A 15,360-nucleotide genomic window follows, 5' to 3' on the forward strand; every position below is an offset into this window, starting at 1 on the left:
GAAGCTGTCCCCAACATACTTCAGGTGAGGGGAGGGAAAGAAAAAAGCCAGGCAATTTTTTTTTTCCTGATTTATTGTGGCTAAGATCAATGACACCCATTTATCAGAAGCAATTTGCTAATTCCAGTGCTGTTTGGACACCATGCAGCAAACCTCCTCCTCACAAACCAGGTCAGCCAACTGCGTATGAACCCATTCCTGAAAACAGTCACTCCCTACAACATTAACTCACACCTCAGCCCACTGACCTCCAGTACTTTACATGCTCCTTACCTCCAAACTTAATTCTCTGTACATGCTTTGGAATAATGTTTTTTCTCCAGAGGGGAGAAATCTTGCTTACTGAAGAGTTACCATGGAAATCAGATTGGTTACAAGAGCTCTGGAGAGACTAAGAGCCACATTAACTTTTACTCTCCTGGAAGTGGAATATTTGTTAAAGCATGTTCATTAGTTGAAAATTACCAGCCGAGTAGCTAAAAGGTATTTACAAAGGCCACCAAAAATCCTTTCTGAGAAGGACTGTATGTATGTTTTTATTAGTGCATTGAAATGGCATTGCCAGGCACAGGACGTATGAATAACCTGCTCAGCAGTCCCTTGTCCCATTACTGAGGGTAAAGCTCCACTAACATCGCGTGCCCCTGGAAGGAGAGAGAGAAAGAGAACAGTCACAGAAAAGACTGATTATTACAGACACGCACTCAACTGGAGATGCCCATCTCCCAACTGTCATAAAATAAAAGGGAAGATGAAAATTGAGCTGATTCACTAAGAGGGCTCTGCAGACAGTGGTTTGACAGCTTCGGGACAGCACAGATGTGCTTCAGGCTGGCCAAGGCACCAGAGTCTACCCTGAGTAATGCATCAGGCTGTCCTGAGGGCCAAACTGGGAATCGAGGGTGAAGGCAATGCTAGGACCAGTGCCCTCAGGTGACAGAAGGCGAGCCCTGCCTGCTAGGTCCCCACCGGTCCCTGCAACCTGAACCATGGCTCCCATCCACAGCCTCAAGAATTGTAAGGAAGAGTCTCACCCCCATTTTTCTTGTAAAGACCCTTCTTCCTCAGATCAGAAAAACGATCCTCAGAAACCACAATTTGGGAAGTCTTTGAGAGTCACCAAAGGAAACCCCCAGAACATGGCTGAAATCTCTCTTTGCCTTTTGTACCAAACGGGCTGATGAGGGCTAATTGCCCAGGGATGATTCCGAGGCAGGCTGGAGAGTCTCTGAAGTGGACAAGGCAGGAGGAACTCACTGAACTCAGTCACAACAAGGAGGCAGCCAGCCAAGCCGGAGGGTATTATGAACCCCCAAGTGCCATGGGATTTTGGAGGTGCCCCCACGGCCGGTGTAACTAGACAGGATTTCATAGTACCAACAGGATCAGAAACATAATTCCTGCCCCTCTGCAGAGGGAACAGGGCCAGACCATACAGCACCATTACCTGCCCTCCTGCAGCACAGGCAGCAACCAGGCCGTATTGTCCTCCCTCCTTCCTCAACCTATGGGCAGCAGTAATTACCAGACGGCAGCCGGTGGCAGCAAAAGGATGTCCCAGTGAGAGGGAGCCACCCCAGTTATTGAACTTCTCCATAGGAGGAACTCCAACCTGCAAGAGCACACAGAGGAGAGGACACACAATCACCTGTCTGGAAGAAGACTGCCTGACCTACTCATGACAACGCCAAACCTACAACAGTCCAGGCTGGCTGTATGAAGTGTTCCTTGGCACGTAAAAGAGCCTGACAACAGGACAAAATTGTGCTAAAGGCTTTACTGCATCACCTGCAGCCAGACAGGTATACTCCACACTGTTAGAAAGCATGTCCAAGGACTGAGCCCCTCCCACTGTTTTTTATTCCCTCCTCTTCAACAATTACCATTACGGTTCTAAATCACCTCCTGCTCAAAATGGGAGCACCATTGTTCCCAAAGAAACTCCTCACATCGGGATTTGCTAACCCAGAATTCAAGAAACATTGCTTCTCCTCACAGAACACAACAGCCCTGCTTTGCAGCACCACCACCATCCTGCTGCAACGAGGAATTAAATTAATCCTAAAGTTAAACTAAAGATAAAAGTGTCCTGACTGTGTCTTACCTTTGACTTTTTGCCCATGTAGTTTTGTGCAAACCAGTCCGAATCCATAGCTTTCAGGTTAGCCAGTATCTGCCCCTGGAAGGGAGAGGAGGGCAACATTAACAAGGATAATGGCAGACCTTGAGGAAAGCCTATGGACAGCGCTAGTAAACAGGAGTTGTCCTGAGGCTAGCTACAGCCACAAAACCAACACAGCCAACTAAAAAAGCATTCGACAGGATCAGCCCTGTCAATTAATGTTAGCTCAACCTTAACTAGAAAAAGACGCTGTCCAAGTAACAAGCCACGTCACCACAGTAACACACAGCCCCAATCCAATTAGTAGATGATGTGCAGAAGTGGTTTCCTTCATACAAGGGTCTTGGGAAAGCAAGGTTTATTTTTTTAAAGTATTATTTTAGAACAATCAGTATTCCTTTGGTGACTTCAAGCAACGTAAGCCACTTAGCATAGATTGTGTCAATGTAAAAATGTAGCATTTAAAATATGTACAGTACTTATATTTAGACATAAATGTAGAATTACACCTATCTACATTTAGTGAAGGTCTTGAGACCTTTCACCAACACGAAAGCAGATGTCCACAGAATGACATTTTACAGTTAAAGGCATCCTTAGTGTTCAGAGTACTTACAGCAAAAGCTTCGTGGAATTCAAACACATCAATATCAGCCATGGTTAGACCAGCCTTCTCTAGCACTTTGGAAGTAGCATATGTTGGACTGAAGAAGAGTTAAGAAACAGAATTCTGGCGTGAATACGTTTCCTCATACCATCATCCCCCTTCTCCACAGTGACCCACATTACATTCCTTCTCTCTAGGGTTCATGGTACAGTGCTCTGCCTGTCACACTCCAACTAAAACACAACCCCAGGTAACTACTGCTAGTACCAACAGACCAAGGTGCCCCCCAGCAAATGAGGGTGGGTATTTCCGCCACAGCTGCTCTCCCATGTTAGCCACTTCCCCATCCTGAGTCACACCTAACACACCGGCTCTCACACCTTTCCGAGAAAGCCTGAAGAGATGTAATCTCTCAGGATACACTTCACAAAACACAAACATGTAACAGCAAGTCAAGGCTAGTTGTCACACTAGTACGGCCTGTTAGGGCATGTTCTTGATCATCACCACCTACCCCAGAAGCAGCTGGTCCTTTGGATCTTGGGACACATACACAAAGTCCCTGCACAGGAGAAATGCTGTTAGCAACAGAAAGAGAAGAAAGGGAGAGCAAACTTCAGAAGCCACATAGAGTAGTCCCTTTTTACCTTAGGTAGGCCTTTGGTTTGTATCCCATTGCCAGAGCCTTCTCCTCAGACATGAGCAGAACTGCTGAAGCACCATCCGTCTGAAACAGGCAGACAAAAGCAAGATCACTGCCTGAAGAACAAGCACACCCTGCACACAAAATGAGCCTGACAGCCCTCCAGCAGAGCAACTGGCAAGAAAGGACCCAAATGTAACCGGAGCTTCCAGGACATCCCCCTATGATATGGGACAAAGAACAACTCTGCATGACAGAGCTGATGGATAGATAGATGGATGATCTCCGAATGGTGTTAGCACACACATTACTGAAGCACTTCCTTAGAGTTCAGACCCACAACTCCCCCTGGTTTCAAACAGGACAGAAATCCCTAAAATCCCTGCCTCTCCTGAGAACAAGCTGGTTACCCCAAACACTCACCTGTCTACTTGGCTCCGTCCCAGAACAGGAGTATAATTCTGGGATGACACAAGCCACAGGCTCACCACATTATTGCAAAGATGAACATCACAGCTTTGGCACATGACCACTTATTTGGGGCTAATAGCCTAAGCTCGCCTACAGACCTGTGGCACAGAGCACACCAACAGCATTTCTGCTGTTCCTAACACCAAGGCCGTGCCATTACCAGGCTTTTTTAAGTCCCCAAGAACGCTAAGGATTAAATAGCATCGCTGCTGAAAGAGCTCCAGCAGTAGTTACTTGCTTCCTTTGAAATGCTCATCACAAACTGTGAAAAACCTTTTAAATACACAAGAACCGGTCAGGGCCGCATGCAGGAACATGACCGCCACCTTGAGCCCTCTGTGGGAGACTTCCAGTGGCAATCACCTTCTGTAAGGCTCAGATACACCTCACCTAATTTACACAACTACCTTAAAACTTCAGCATCTAAAAAAGCTTCCTTTAAAAGCGCTAAAGAGAGAAAAAGGAGGATATGCAAAAGAGAGCTCGTCATAGATGTGCTAGAGAAATCTCTCTTTCCTCTCTGTGGATTGCAGGGCAAGCCTTAAAGTGACAAGTTTAGGCTAAAACTACTAACTTCTAGACTTAAAATGTGATCAATCCCATCTGGGACAGAATTTTCACATGTGCCTTTGAATGATCAACCCTTATAAGGCAGCTACAGAAAAATCAACAGGTAACACAGACCAAGACTTCAGGTGTTTAATTATTGATTTTAAAAAGAAACAATCCAGTACCCAAGATAACCAGATGGTAATACAGATCAAAGTTACCCTTGAAAAATCTGAAAGCAGGTGACATTACAAAGGGGACAACTAACTCCCACAGATTGTAACAGCTTGACCTACACACCTATGGGAGGCAGAGGGTAAACCAGACAGTTCTCCCTTCTGGCTCACAGGGATGGGAACACACATTACCAGGAAGGAGGAGTTGGCAGCTGTGACTGTTCCATAGGGCTTGACAAAAGCTGGCTTCAGCTTGCCCATCTGCTCAAGTGAGGAAGGACGGATCCCATTGTCTTTGGTAACTGTATCTTTGCCTGTTGATGAAAAAAAAAAAAAAATTAAACTACAAAAGTCAGCAATATACATGAGTTTGCACATCAGCAGTCCAGGGGGGGGGGAAAGAAACAATCGGAAAACTGTGCTTTTTATGAGAAGTGGGAAGAGGAAAAAACAGAAAATCCATTCATGGTATCAGCATATTTAACCTGGCTAAAAAAATACCACTTAAAAATTAAAGCTGCATCACTTTCTCTCTGAAGATTGCAAAAATGAAGCACTGCTATCTATTTACTGTAAGAAAAAATTAGTACATGGAAAACTCACTTGATTAAAGAATTTAAATTCAGATTATAAAGCCTAAATGGGAGAACTGGGCCTAAATCAGTATACATTTATGTGCCAAGTTTTGAGGAAGTAAGAGCACTAGGAAGAACCAAATGTATACACCTTCAACTACACCAGCTGCTTAAATAAGCCAGTTAACAAAAATTACCAATTTTAGTATAAAGACTGTATGTAAGCATGAATCTAGGAAACTAAGTACAGAGTAAAAGTGCCCCAGATGGATAGGTATTACACCAAAGCATGTCCACTGGCTGATGGGGGATAAGGGTAGAAATCAGGCCACAGAAAGGACAGCTTAAATTTTCTCCCCAAACTATTTCATATTGGAGCAATGACTGTGAGGCTGGTGAACCGGAGTCTACCAAGATAAACACATTTCAGCTCTTCCTATCCAGTGTCTGATTGATCAGATCAGGATTTTATTAGGCTTTCTATTCATTGTTAGTGATTTGGGCTATAAACATGGGTTCTCTTGTCCGACTGAAAGAGCAGGGGGATTCTTGGTCCAACCGTTCTGATCTTCCTTGCTGTATCACCACTTAGCATGGATACAAGATGGGTATTACAATATTTAGGTAACTAAGTATATGTTTATATATTTAGATGTGTATGTTTAGAAACATGCTCCTATGTCAGTAGTTTTCCGAGGAGAAACAGTCTCTCACGAGTTAAAATCCATATCAGATATACAGAACATTATGAATCTGACCCCAGTACTTCCCCTCCTTTACTAAATAAAGTATTTCTTTATTGCATGAAGTGAATGCTAACAATGAAACATGCATTTTTACCTGGCACTTTGAAGGGTACCACATCAAGTAGCAAGCCTCCATCCTGGGCTTTCTTAGCTAGTGTGTGTGAACGGAGGGCATACTCATCTTGCTCCAAACGGGAAATGGCAAAGGCAGCAGCCAAACGATCAGCAGAGTGCCCCATAGTCTCACTGGTGGAGAACTCTGCCACAGCTGGGAGCTACAAAACAGAAAAATAAAGTCAGCACACATCAACACCCATCCCTGAGCAGTTACATACAGTTCAGAAGTTGGTTAAGCCCTGCACAGTCAGCCAGTGAAACCCTTTTGTTTATTACGCAGGGCAGTTTAATATTAGAGTTATGCAATTAACACACAGTGACTTGGGCAAACATATTAGAAGAAGCATCACTTTCAAAGACTTTAGAAAAAAAATGCATAAAAATGAGGTCCAGACTGCTGCTTACTGCAGGGGTTCAAGAACTGTACTGCATTTGCACGCGCAGACAAAAGAGCAGCTGCCTTCTGCATTGAACAAGGAACCCCCTCTGAAGGGTGAACAGACTTTTTGGGCTAAAGTGAAACAACATATCCTGGGACCTTAAAACTCCCTGTCAAATACTTCCTCAAGAAAAACCAGAGACAGGTGATTTCAGCTTAGTTTTCACTCTTCCAGCAGCACACAGGAAATCCCTGCATGCATTTAAATCTGCAATTTTCATATCTTTGCTGGACTTTGGACCTCACCTCTGCTGTACATACACTGTGCTTCACTGCACTCACACTAAAGGCAGGCAGCAGCAGCGCAGACACACAGTTTTCTTGTGAAGAGTTCGGTGATGGTAAGGAGAGAAGTGCTTTTCCTTCTCATCTCCACCACGTAGTAATTCACCCCCCTCATGCCGCCAGACAAAGAAGAGTGGCTCCCTCTACAGCAGACTCCTGCTTTTAACAAGCAGACTGCAGATTCTCATCAGGGCCCAAACAGGGGAGCTGAACACATTTAGCACCTGGCAGGGTTTGGCCAGGAACAGCAATCATAAGGCACATTTAAGATGCATTAATCAAACAACAATTCTATTCATATAGTAAGGATATTCCTCTCTGATATTAAGCATGTTACTTCTATTATCTAGGAAAAAAAAATCTGCTGATCCTTTAGGACCCTTGCATAAGTTTTGTATTTCTGGGGGAAAAAGTTTCTACTTTTGCAGTCTCCAGCACAGTTTGTCTAGGAGTTGTAGGACAGGGAGGTTTTGAATTTAGTTAGGTTTACTGAAGACATACAAGACGACAAAGCAGAGAGTCACAACGCTATGAGATCCATTAATCAACTGCAGTTTTAACTTAAAGCACAGGACAAAGATCCAATAAAAGGCAAGCCACAAGCAGCCACCTTACACTTTTTAAATCCTCTCCATTGAGGCTAGAAAAATTACCCAAGACAATTTGTTTTACACCTCCCTAGAAAACAGTTTAGCTAAATATCTAAATGTCTGGAAAAAAATTACCTCAGGAGCGAAGTAGTCAGGGCGAATTTTGGAAATCAGGGAGAGCTTTTGGCCTAACGTCTTGGCTCGGTTAAGAGTCAGCATAGTCTTCCTCATCTTCCTACTGTGACGAATGGGAACATCTGACATTAACTCCACACCCCCAGCTACCACAACATCGCACTGTCCAGCTGCAATCATACCCACGCCTGCAGAACAAGACAAGAGTTTCCCATGAGAGCTGTGGGAAGAACTGACACTTAGCCCGTTAGTGCTTTGGATACTACTACATTTTATTTCCTTCTTCAGCCTCTGGCTTTGGCCAAGTTATACAACACATGTTTAACAGAGACAGCCATTTTCTGAATCATGCTGGTTTTACAACTTTGCTTCTACTTCTCTTTGTCACATGCAGCAGTTGGGAGAAGAACATCCCCAGCAATTTGAGACAGTAGCCGGGTCTCAATTTTTTTTGCTCTGTTTAGGCTAAGTCAAAAACAAACGTAGCCTGAAAGGTAGCAACTTCCTTATCATGATGGAGTCTTTACCTCCCAAGCTGAAGTAGACACTGAGCAGAGACTACTGCTGAAGGCAAAGGGTTATCAAGCTGCTGGCAGGTCTACAGCAGACACTTGATTCATATTATATTTTGTTGGTTCAAAAACTTCCATTCCAGGATTTCTTCAGATGCTTACTTATATTCACTAAGCACTGCAAGTTAGACAAGGTATGCAGAGGAGCTGCTAAGCTCCTTCCCAAACCCATAGCTTCTTCCAGCCAACGTACCTGTGGTCATAGCCTGGTTTGAAGAAATGCAAGCCATGGTGACTGTGTGGGCTGGAGTTTTGTCTGAGAAACCTGCTCCCAAGGCAGCCTATAAGCAACAAAGAATGGCTGTTAAAACCAGCACCTTTTTGCTCCACAGGGTCAGAACTACCTTCCGCCCAGCAACACACCTTTCCACACTAAGCTGAAAACAAGTACATCAAGTTTTCATTCAGCCAACTACTCATCCCCTCCCCAGACTCCGGGAACAGGAGGAAACAAGGTTCTCAGTTGCATCATGCAGACAGTCACTGGCCATCCCCGTTAATAAAGTGACAAACTAACTGCACACTTCACAATTTCAAAAGAACTTCCAACTACTTAGCATCATCTTTGCTTCACCTTATTTGCAAAGGCAATATAGGAAGGGAATTATTTAGAGCCCCTCAGTACAAGGCACCGTGACCTGCTTCACACAGTACAGAAAACATTTCCTGCAGTTCAGAACACAGCCTCTCAATCTGATGCAGCTGAGAGCACAGCCTCCTACCACAAGAGAGCTGCCCACAGCAAGACCTTCCCTAGTTGAGATGTGGCCAACTGGTTTAAAGTTCAACAGTTGTTCCCAAGTTAAAATTATACCACAACCTCATCTGACTGGCAGGTGACCAAAGCGAGTATTCGCATACACAAGGCTAAAACGGCTGATGGAACTGGACAGCCTCATAACCACCTCCTCAGTCGTTCCAGCCCAGGTTACATCATGGTTTTGCCAAGTTGCAGAGAACAAGATCAGAAGCTCCAGATTACAGAAAATCACATGCTGCCTCCGTAACATTACTGCAGTAGACCAGCTTCTTTCTGTGTATAATATGCAAATTGTGTTTTCTAACTGCCCGAAAAAAGGGCAGGTAAGCTACTCCATTTCAAATCATTCAAAAGCTGCATCTGATCAGCCAATAAAATAAATAAATACCACAGTAATCTATGACAGCACACTCTAGTCCTCTCAAGTACTTTGGACAAGCCAGCATTTAAATCAGTTAAGAGCTGAGTGATCACCAATCACTAACAAAAGCTTCCCTCTCAAGGAAGAATCAAGTAGAGGCTTCACTGCATTAAAATACACTTGATCTACAGCAGATTTCAACAGGAGGGAGAGTCCCATACAGTTGACACATACAATACTGCACAACTAGTTCATACTCGCAAATCATGTTTAAACAAACCATAATACTGCAAATTTCTTTTTTTGCGCCAAGTGTTTGTCATCTTCATGCTAGCTGCAGAAATCAGACTCACAGAGGAAATGCTGCAAGTAACCTACCTCTCTGGCAACATTACTCGTTTTCACCTCCTGGATAACTGTGCCATAAACAATGTAATCAACAGCATCCTTTGGGACACTGGTCCGGTTCAGCAACCCCCTGAGGAGAAGAATAAAAAAAAAGAATTTGCACCATGTAAGCAATAACTACGTCACAGTCCTCCAACATACTCTTTCTGCCAGCTTGGCTGGAGAACAAGGCAACAATGGAGCCACATCTTCTGCCCCTAGTTAAGAAGAAATCTTGCATGCATATGTACTTAATGAAAAGTGTAATTTGCTATGGACTGCAAATAATCATGGTGATAATAGCAATATAAATTATTACATAATTTCATGAAAGCAACTGCTCTACACTCCCTCCACCCCCAAAATGGCTGTTAGTATCTTCCCCAAATTGGAGTATTCTGACATCAAAAATTTAAAGGAAGAGGGCCTTAAGAGCTAAAGCTGATCACCTTTTGTTTAGGAACATTTAAAAATTCAGTAAAGACACACAGAAAATAAGCAGTGTGTTTTCACCATATGGCATCATTTGCCAAAACAACTTGACAAACATGTCACCACAACAAATCCCACTGCGGGCAGTGATTTAAGGCCACTGGGATACAAATGCAGTTTCATGCACTAAAAAGCACCAAATAACAACAAAACTAAGGGCCCCTCAATCAGTAACTTCTCTTCTGCAGCACATTAAAACCCCCTCTATGTCCGGACACAGCCCTCACACACGACTAACATGCTGCCTGTCAAGCAGATTAGCCTGCCGTGGCTAAACATGGCATTCAGATTTGGCACAACTGCACCAACCTCATGATCTTTCTCTGAGCCTTGAGATCTCCCTCCCCCCCAGTAAAGCCTTCTCTCTTTTCAACAGCACTTTGCCCTGCTTCTCAACACAACAAACCCACTCCTAACAACCTACAGCTTTTGTCAAATCACTGCAGAGTGGAAAGGACAGGCAAGATGATAGAATTAGCTTGTTATTCTTGTTGCCACTTAAGTTTTTCCCTGCATTGCCCAGACTGTTTTTCCCATGAATTGTAAGCACGCCTCAACAGCAGCTACGACCTCTGTATTTAGAAAACTACAGTCAGAATTCAAACTAAAGTTTGTCAAGCAGGACAACAAAGCCATCTCTTTCTAATAGCACATTTTAGCACAAGCCTATTGTAAGCCCCACTGCTTAAGCCACCTATGAAGGTGGTGGTGGACCATGAAAAATTAAGGCCCTGGATCATGTCATTCAGAGTCTGAGACAAAGCTAGAGCCTTGACTTTCAAATCTGTTGAAGCTACCATACCAGCGTTGGGACCCCAGCATCTCAACAAGTTTTTTGGGCCCTTCTAGTGTTCAATTTACTTACTGCAGTGCTGCTCTTGCTAAGTCATGTGGCATAAGATCCGCATACCTGAAAGTTAAAGAAGAAAGGCAGAAACTTAGGGGTGTCAGAAACCGATACAGATGTCCACTTCACCACTGTAAGCGCACATCAGTGGCAAAGAACTGGTGACATACCAGAAATGCTCTGCTGCATTTATAATCAAACATTTCATACCCCGGGTTGTGAGGACTATTGGTGTGTAAGCCAGCATGCAATTGCTGTAGTAAAACCACTGGAAAGCAATAGTTACAGAATAAAGAAATCCCCTAGCCATCCTCAGAAAGTTAGGTCTGATTCTAATTCAGCTGTGGATTTGGTGGCATGACAGTCTAGCAAGAAGAGTCTACAGCAGATTCTCTGCATCTGTCCTGCTAGTTTTGTGAAACTTGTTGCTTTATTTGCTGTAAATTTACCAGCAGGTTCCTCTAGACATGCAGCACAAATCCTCGTTCTTCTCAGAATTCACATACATGGTTAACCTTCAGACCACGTTTTTTCATTAGGTAAGCTGGAATAACTAGCAGCCTAACTTCCATACTTCTAGGCATAAGAATAACTACATTAAAAAGAACAAGTAAGCTGATTTTTTTTCACAGAGATTCTATAATTAACCAAGTCAGCATGTATTTTCCTCTTATTTTATACTTACGAGGTGCCAGACTGCAAAAATGGAATACGGACACCATCTACCACAACGATATTCTTCGTGCCACTTTTGGCTAAGGTCTTCTTACTCTTAGGCTGGGCTGCCGAAAAAGAAGTAATGTTAACAAGAATACCAGCAAGCTTAAAGTAAGACCCTGTAAAAACTACTAGAAAACAGGAAAATGTTCTCTTTTGGTGCATAAGTCAAAAGCAGGGTAGGTAGGACACCTGAGCTGTAATCTTGTCTCCCTCTGGCTAATTATGAGATGTGTGAAACATGATTTAACAACTTGGTACATCCCCCATCAGCAGAGGGATTCATCTATAGTTACACTGAAGCAATGGTACAGCTGAGAACAAAGCCACGTAACTCCCAGTCTCTATTACCACTGACAAGAATACTGCAGGAAGACATCCCTCTCAAAATGCTGTACAGCTTTCAATATGAATGAGGCAGACCAAATTCAGAGTGTGAGTAAGATCTCCCACTTGGGGAACAGCAAGGACTTCAATTAGCGACCAACTTACTTTCCACAGTAACTGCCTATATACATGCTCTTACTGCACAGTGAAAGTGAGATAATTCAAGGTAATCAAAACAGTTCAGGAAGTCAACTTTCACTCCCAGAGGAAAGCAGTAGCACAAAGAATGCATATATTTGCTGTGGGTAACTTGTTACTTCTCTTGTATGGTGTCTGAGCATCTCAGGTTCAAGACAAAGCATGTCATGGTAAGAGTATTGTTCAACAGGCCGCTGACACAGCTCTTCTGAAGTAACGATTAACAAAGACTTCAATGAGAATTTCCTAATACCACGAGGCCTGTAAATCTTAATGAGCATATGGGGCAGCTCCTTTTACAAGCAGGAGGACAGAGACACGTAAAAGCAGATTAAGGCCAGGAAACACTGTGCTCAAGCAAATGCCAGCACTAGGATGAAACTCCAGCACTGTTCTTGGGTTATATAAGGCTTTCTGTGCAGAGCCAAGGAGACGAGGGGGAGCTGCTGTCTAGGCCCATTTCCAAACCCCAGGCAGCTCAAAGCATTAGTCCCCTGAGCCACCCCCCACAATGAATCCCAGAATGCCAGATCACCTGGACTGCTCGCTAAGTGCCATGGCTAAAAATCTGTGTAACTGTGCATGTTCAGCAGCTCCACCAAGACCTGAGCCTCTCACTGGTCTTGTTGGACTTCAGAGCTAATTCCACAAGCTCCTCCCTGTCACGGACAATTCCCTCCCCTCTGGGCAAGTAAGCTGGTTATGCCCAGACAGTTCATAAACCCCGAGTTCAGCTTCTCTGTTTAGGTTCTAGAAATAGCTATCTGTCAGGTGACAATGGAGCGTCAGCTCTGGACTGGGCAGAGCTGCTGAGAGCCAGGGGCATTCAGAGGTTGAAGGGACTCTGCCGCAAACAGCAGTTTGCCTGTAGTTTTACTTGTTTGCAGTTTTTGAGCACTCAAACTAAAGCAGTCTGTGCCGCTTGTCTGAGATTTAAGCGGAATGAGACTCTGGAAAAGGGTGGCAGCTTCAAAAATAGTCTTCTCTAGCACAGACCCACTGCTTTTCCTGTTTTTTTTCACTCTACCTGCAGCTTGTAACGGTGAAGAGCAGCTCAGTGATCGAGCAACTGAAAAACAAGAAAGAAAAAAATAGCGTATGTCAAACAAGAAATGTTAAAAACATTTCTAGTTTCTGTAAGAACTATTAAAAAAATAAGATAACTATTAAAAAAAGTAAGACAACTGCACTAGAGCATCTGTGAGCTCTTTATTAGTTTACTTTGTTCACAAAAACAACACAGGTCACATTACCTGTTAACATGAGATTCCTCCCACACCTGATGTGGGAAGGGACAAATACAGCAACAACAGAATTAGCTAGTTAAAAAAAGAAGTCATGTTTTTATAAGATGACAATGGAACAGAGATTCAGATACAAGCAACCATTCCAAACCCAAGACTTAAAAACAGAATTTTATGACCTACCAATTCAAGCTTTTAATAAACTTAAAAGATACTTACAGACCCTGGCAGCCCATGCTGAGGAAGCAGGGAGGTTTCTGATGGCATGGGTCAGCATGGAACTCATTTTGATATCTAGAAAATGGAGAAAGACTGATCCTAGTCCAATCTAGCCTATGCAGAGCAATTTCAGGTTAAGCGATCTGCCTGCTTCACACATGGCCAAAAAAGCGTAGAAAGAAAAGACAGTCCAAGGGCAGCAGTGCAGAGAATACTTCCTACTACATTTTTTGAACAGCATCTAACACACAAGGAGTCTGGCTTACAACTGTGGCCTGCAAATGTTCATGTAAATAAATACTCATCTCTCCAGTGACCCAGCACTGTACTGACAGCAGCCAGTGCCGCTTTCAGTCCCCCTCCCAGTAACTGTTCCACCACTTCCTTCCCCACTGGAAAATTGTCCCAGTGCCCAGCCAATCTCACTACCAGCGTGACTTTCCTGATGCATTCTCCTTGGCACAATTTCATGCTGCTACCTCTTATTTTAACCATTGATGGTAACCTCAGTAACTCCCTGTTGAATAGCCCCACAAGAAGCAGAATAAGTTGGTATCCACTACCCCAAAAAACTTCCTCTGTAGCCTTCATGAAGCTAATTCCAGTACAGGGTTTCCCTACAAACAAATCCTCAACTACAGTTTTTACTGCCCAGGGCAAAAAAAACCCCATATCTCACGGCTCGTTCTTTTGCTGCTTCACAGTAACATCCACTGCACTCTGTCACTCTTCTGGCATTGAAGCAGCGCTCTTCCTCCAAAATACACACACTTCCCCTCAAGGGTTGCAGAAGCACCTGCAGCCCCAAGCCCAGCACACCCAGGTATTGCAGGTCTCTACAGTTTCTCAAAACTCAGTGTAAGCTGCCAGCCACCCCCTTCCACTTTGACACCTCACACCCTACAGCTCCGGACCTGCAACATGCCACGCAGCACTCCTCATTCCCCAGCCTGCTCTAGCTATGTTGGCATCCCAAAACCCAAACCTAGGCCCCTCACATCAGTAAAGGTCCAAAAATCAAATCTCCTCCCACGCATACTTCTCTGGATCACCTCCCTACAACAGTGCTCGCCCTCCACCCGTGCTGAGCTCCCTCCCTACACTTCTTTCCCCAATTTTCCCTGCGCAACTGACAAAACTCCTCCTCTCCAGGTCCCCAAGCCGGACCCACGCCCTGCACACCGCACAGCTGCTCTCCTCACAACGCACCCACCGGCCTCGCCCCCCACCACACACGCTATCCCCCATGTTTTTTGTAAGTCAGCCGCTCCCCTGGCACCCCAACGAGACAGCACGCGAACTGAACCGGCCAAAGCTCCTTCCAGAGCCTGCAGGATCTGCCCCGCTTCCACAGCAGCCCCTACTGCCCTTCCCCTCTCCACACACAACACCCCCGACCCTCGCACACGTTTCGCACACACACGCTGCACATCCACCCCGTGCGCTCACAGAGAACACAAGCTACACCCCCACGCACTACACATCCGCTTCTCTCCCTGCCCAACAGCCGCTCCTCACCCCACGCACAGACCAGAGCCACTACCCACCCACTCCTCGGCATGCACACACCTCACAGCCACCTTCACCCTTTGCCCGCCTCCCCTGCACCCCCAACCGACCGCCCCGACGGCCCCCTCACCCCCCGCAGGCCCCGCCACCCACGCACCTCCGCCGGCACAGCAGCACCGCCCCGCACTACCGCCACCGCCTCCTCCCCTCAGGAAGGACCCCGCGCCCTCCGCAGCCTCCGGGGTGCCCGCCGCCTGTCCCGTAGCCCCTGC

General features: G+C 45.0%; 1 protein-coding gene across 3 annotated transcripts; it reads right to left on the reverse strand.

The window, feature by feature from the left end:
- Positions 1–509: 509 nt before the first annotated feature.
- HADHB (hydroxyacyl-CoA dehydrogenase trifunctional multienzyme complex subunit beta) lies at positions 510–15,323 on the reverse strand. Of its 3 annotated transcripts, none has more exons than XM_037390773.1 (16): positions 15,246–15,323; positions 13,580–13,654; positions 13,144–13,185; positions 11,560–11,656; positions 10,893–10,937; positions 9,527–9,626; positions 8,221–8,308; positions 7,456–7,643; positions 5,984–6,164; positions 4,761–4,882; positions 3,377–3,456; positions 3,244–3,291; positions 2,739–2,826; positions 2,105–2,179; positions 1,448–1,612; positions 510–644 (listed from the first exon to the last, which is right to left on the reverse strand). In XM_037390773.1, exons 2-16 carry the CDS (start codon positions 13,644–13,646, stop codon positions 609–611), a joined length of 1,422 nt encoding a protein of 473 aa, XP_037246670.1. In that variant the 5' UTR covers positions 13,647–13,654; positions 15,246–15,323; the 3' UTR covers positions 510–608. The 3 variants fall into 3 exon arrangements, with proteins under 3 accessions (XP_037246670.1, XP_037246671.1, XP_037246669.1); XM_037390774.1 differs by lacking the exon at positions 15,246–15,323 and adding an exon at positions 15,219–15,241; XM_037390772.1 differs by lacking the exon at positions 15,246–15,323 and adding an exon at positions 15,098–15,185.
- Between the last annotated feature and the right edge of the window lie 37 nt (positions 15,324–15,360).

This window comes from Falco rusticolus, chromosome 6, assembly GCF_015220075.1.
Source record: "Falco rusticolus isolate bFalRus1 chromosome 6, bFalRus1.pri, whole genome shotgun sequence".
NCBI classification, from domain to species: Eukaryota; Metazoa; Chordata; class Aves; order Falconiformes; family Falconidae; genus Falco; species Falco rusticolus.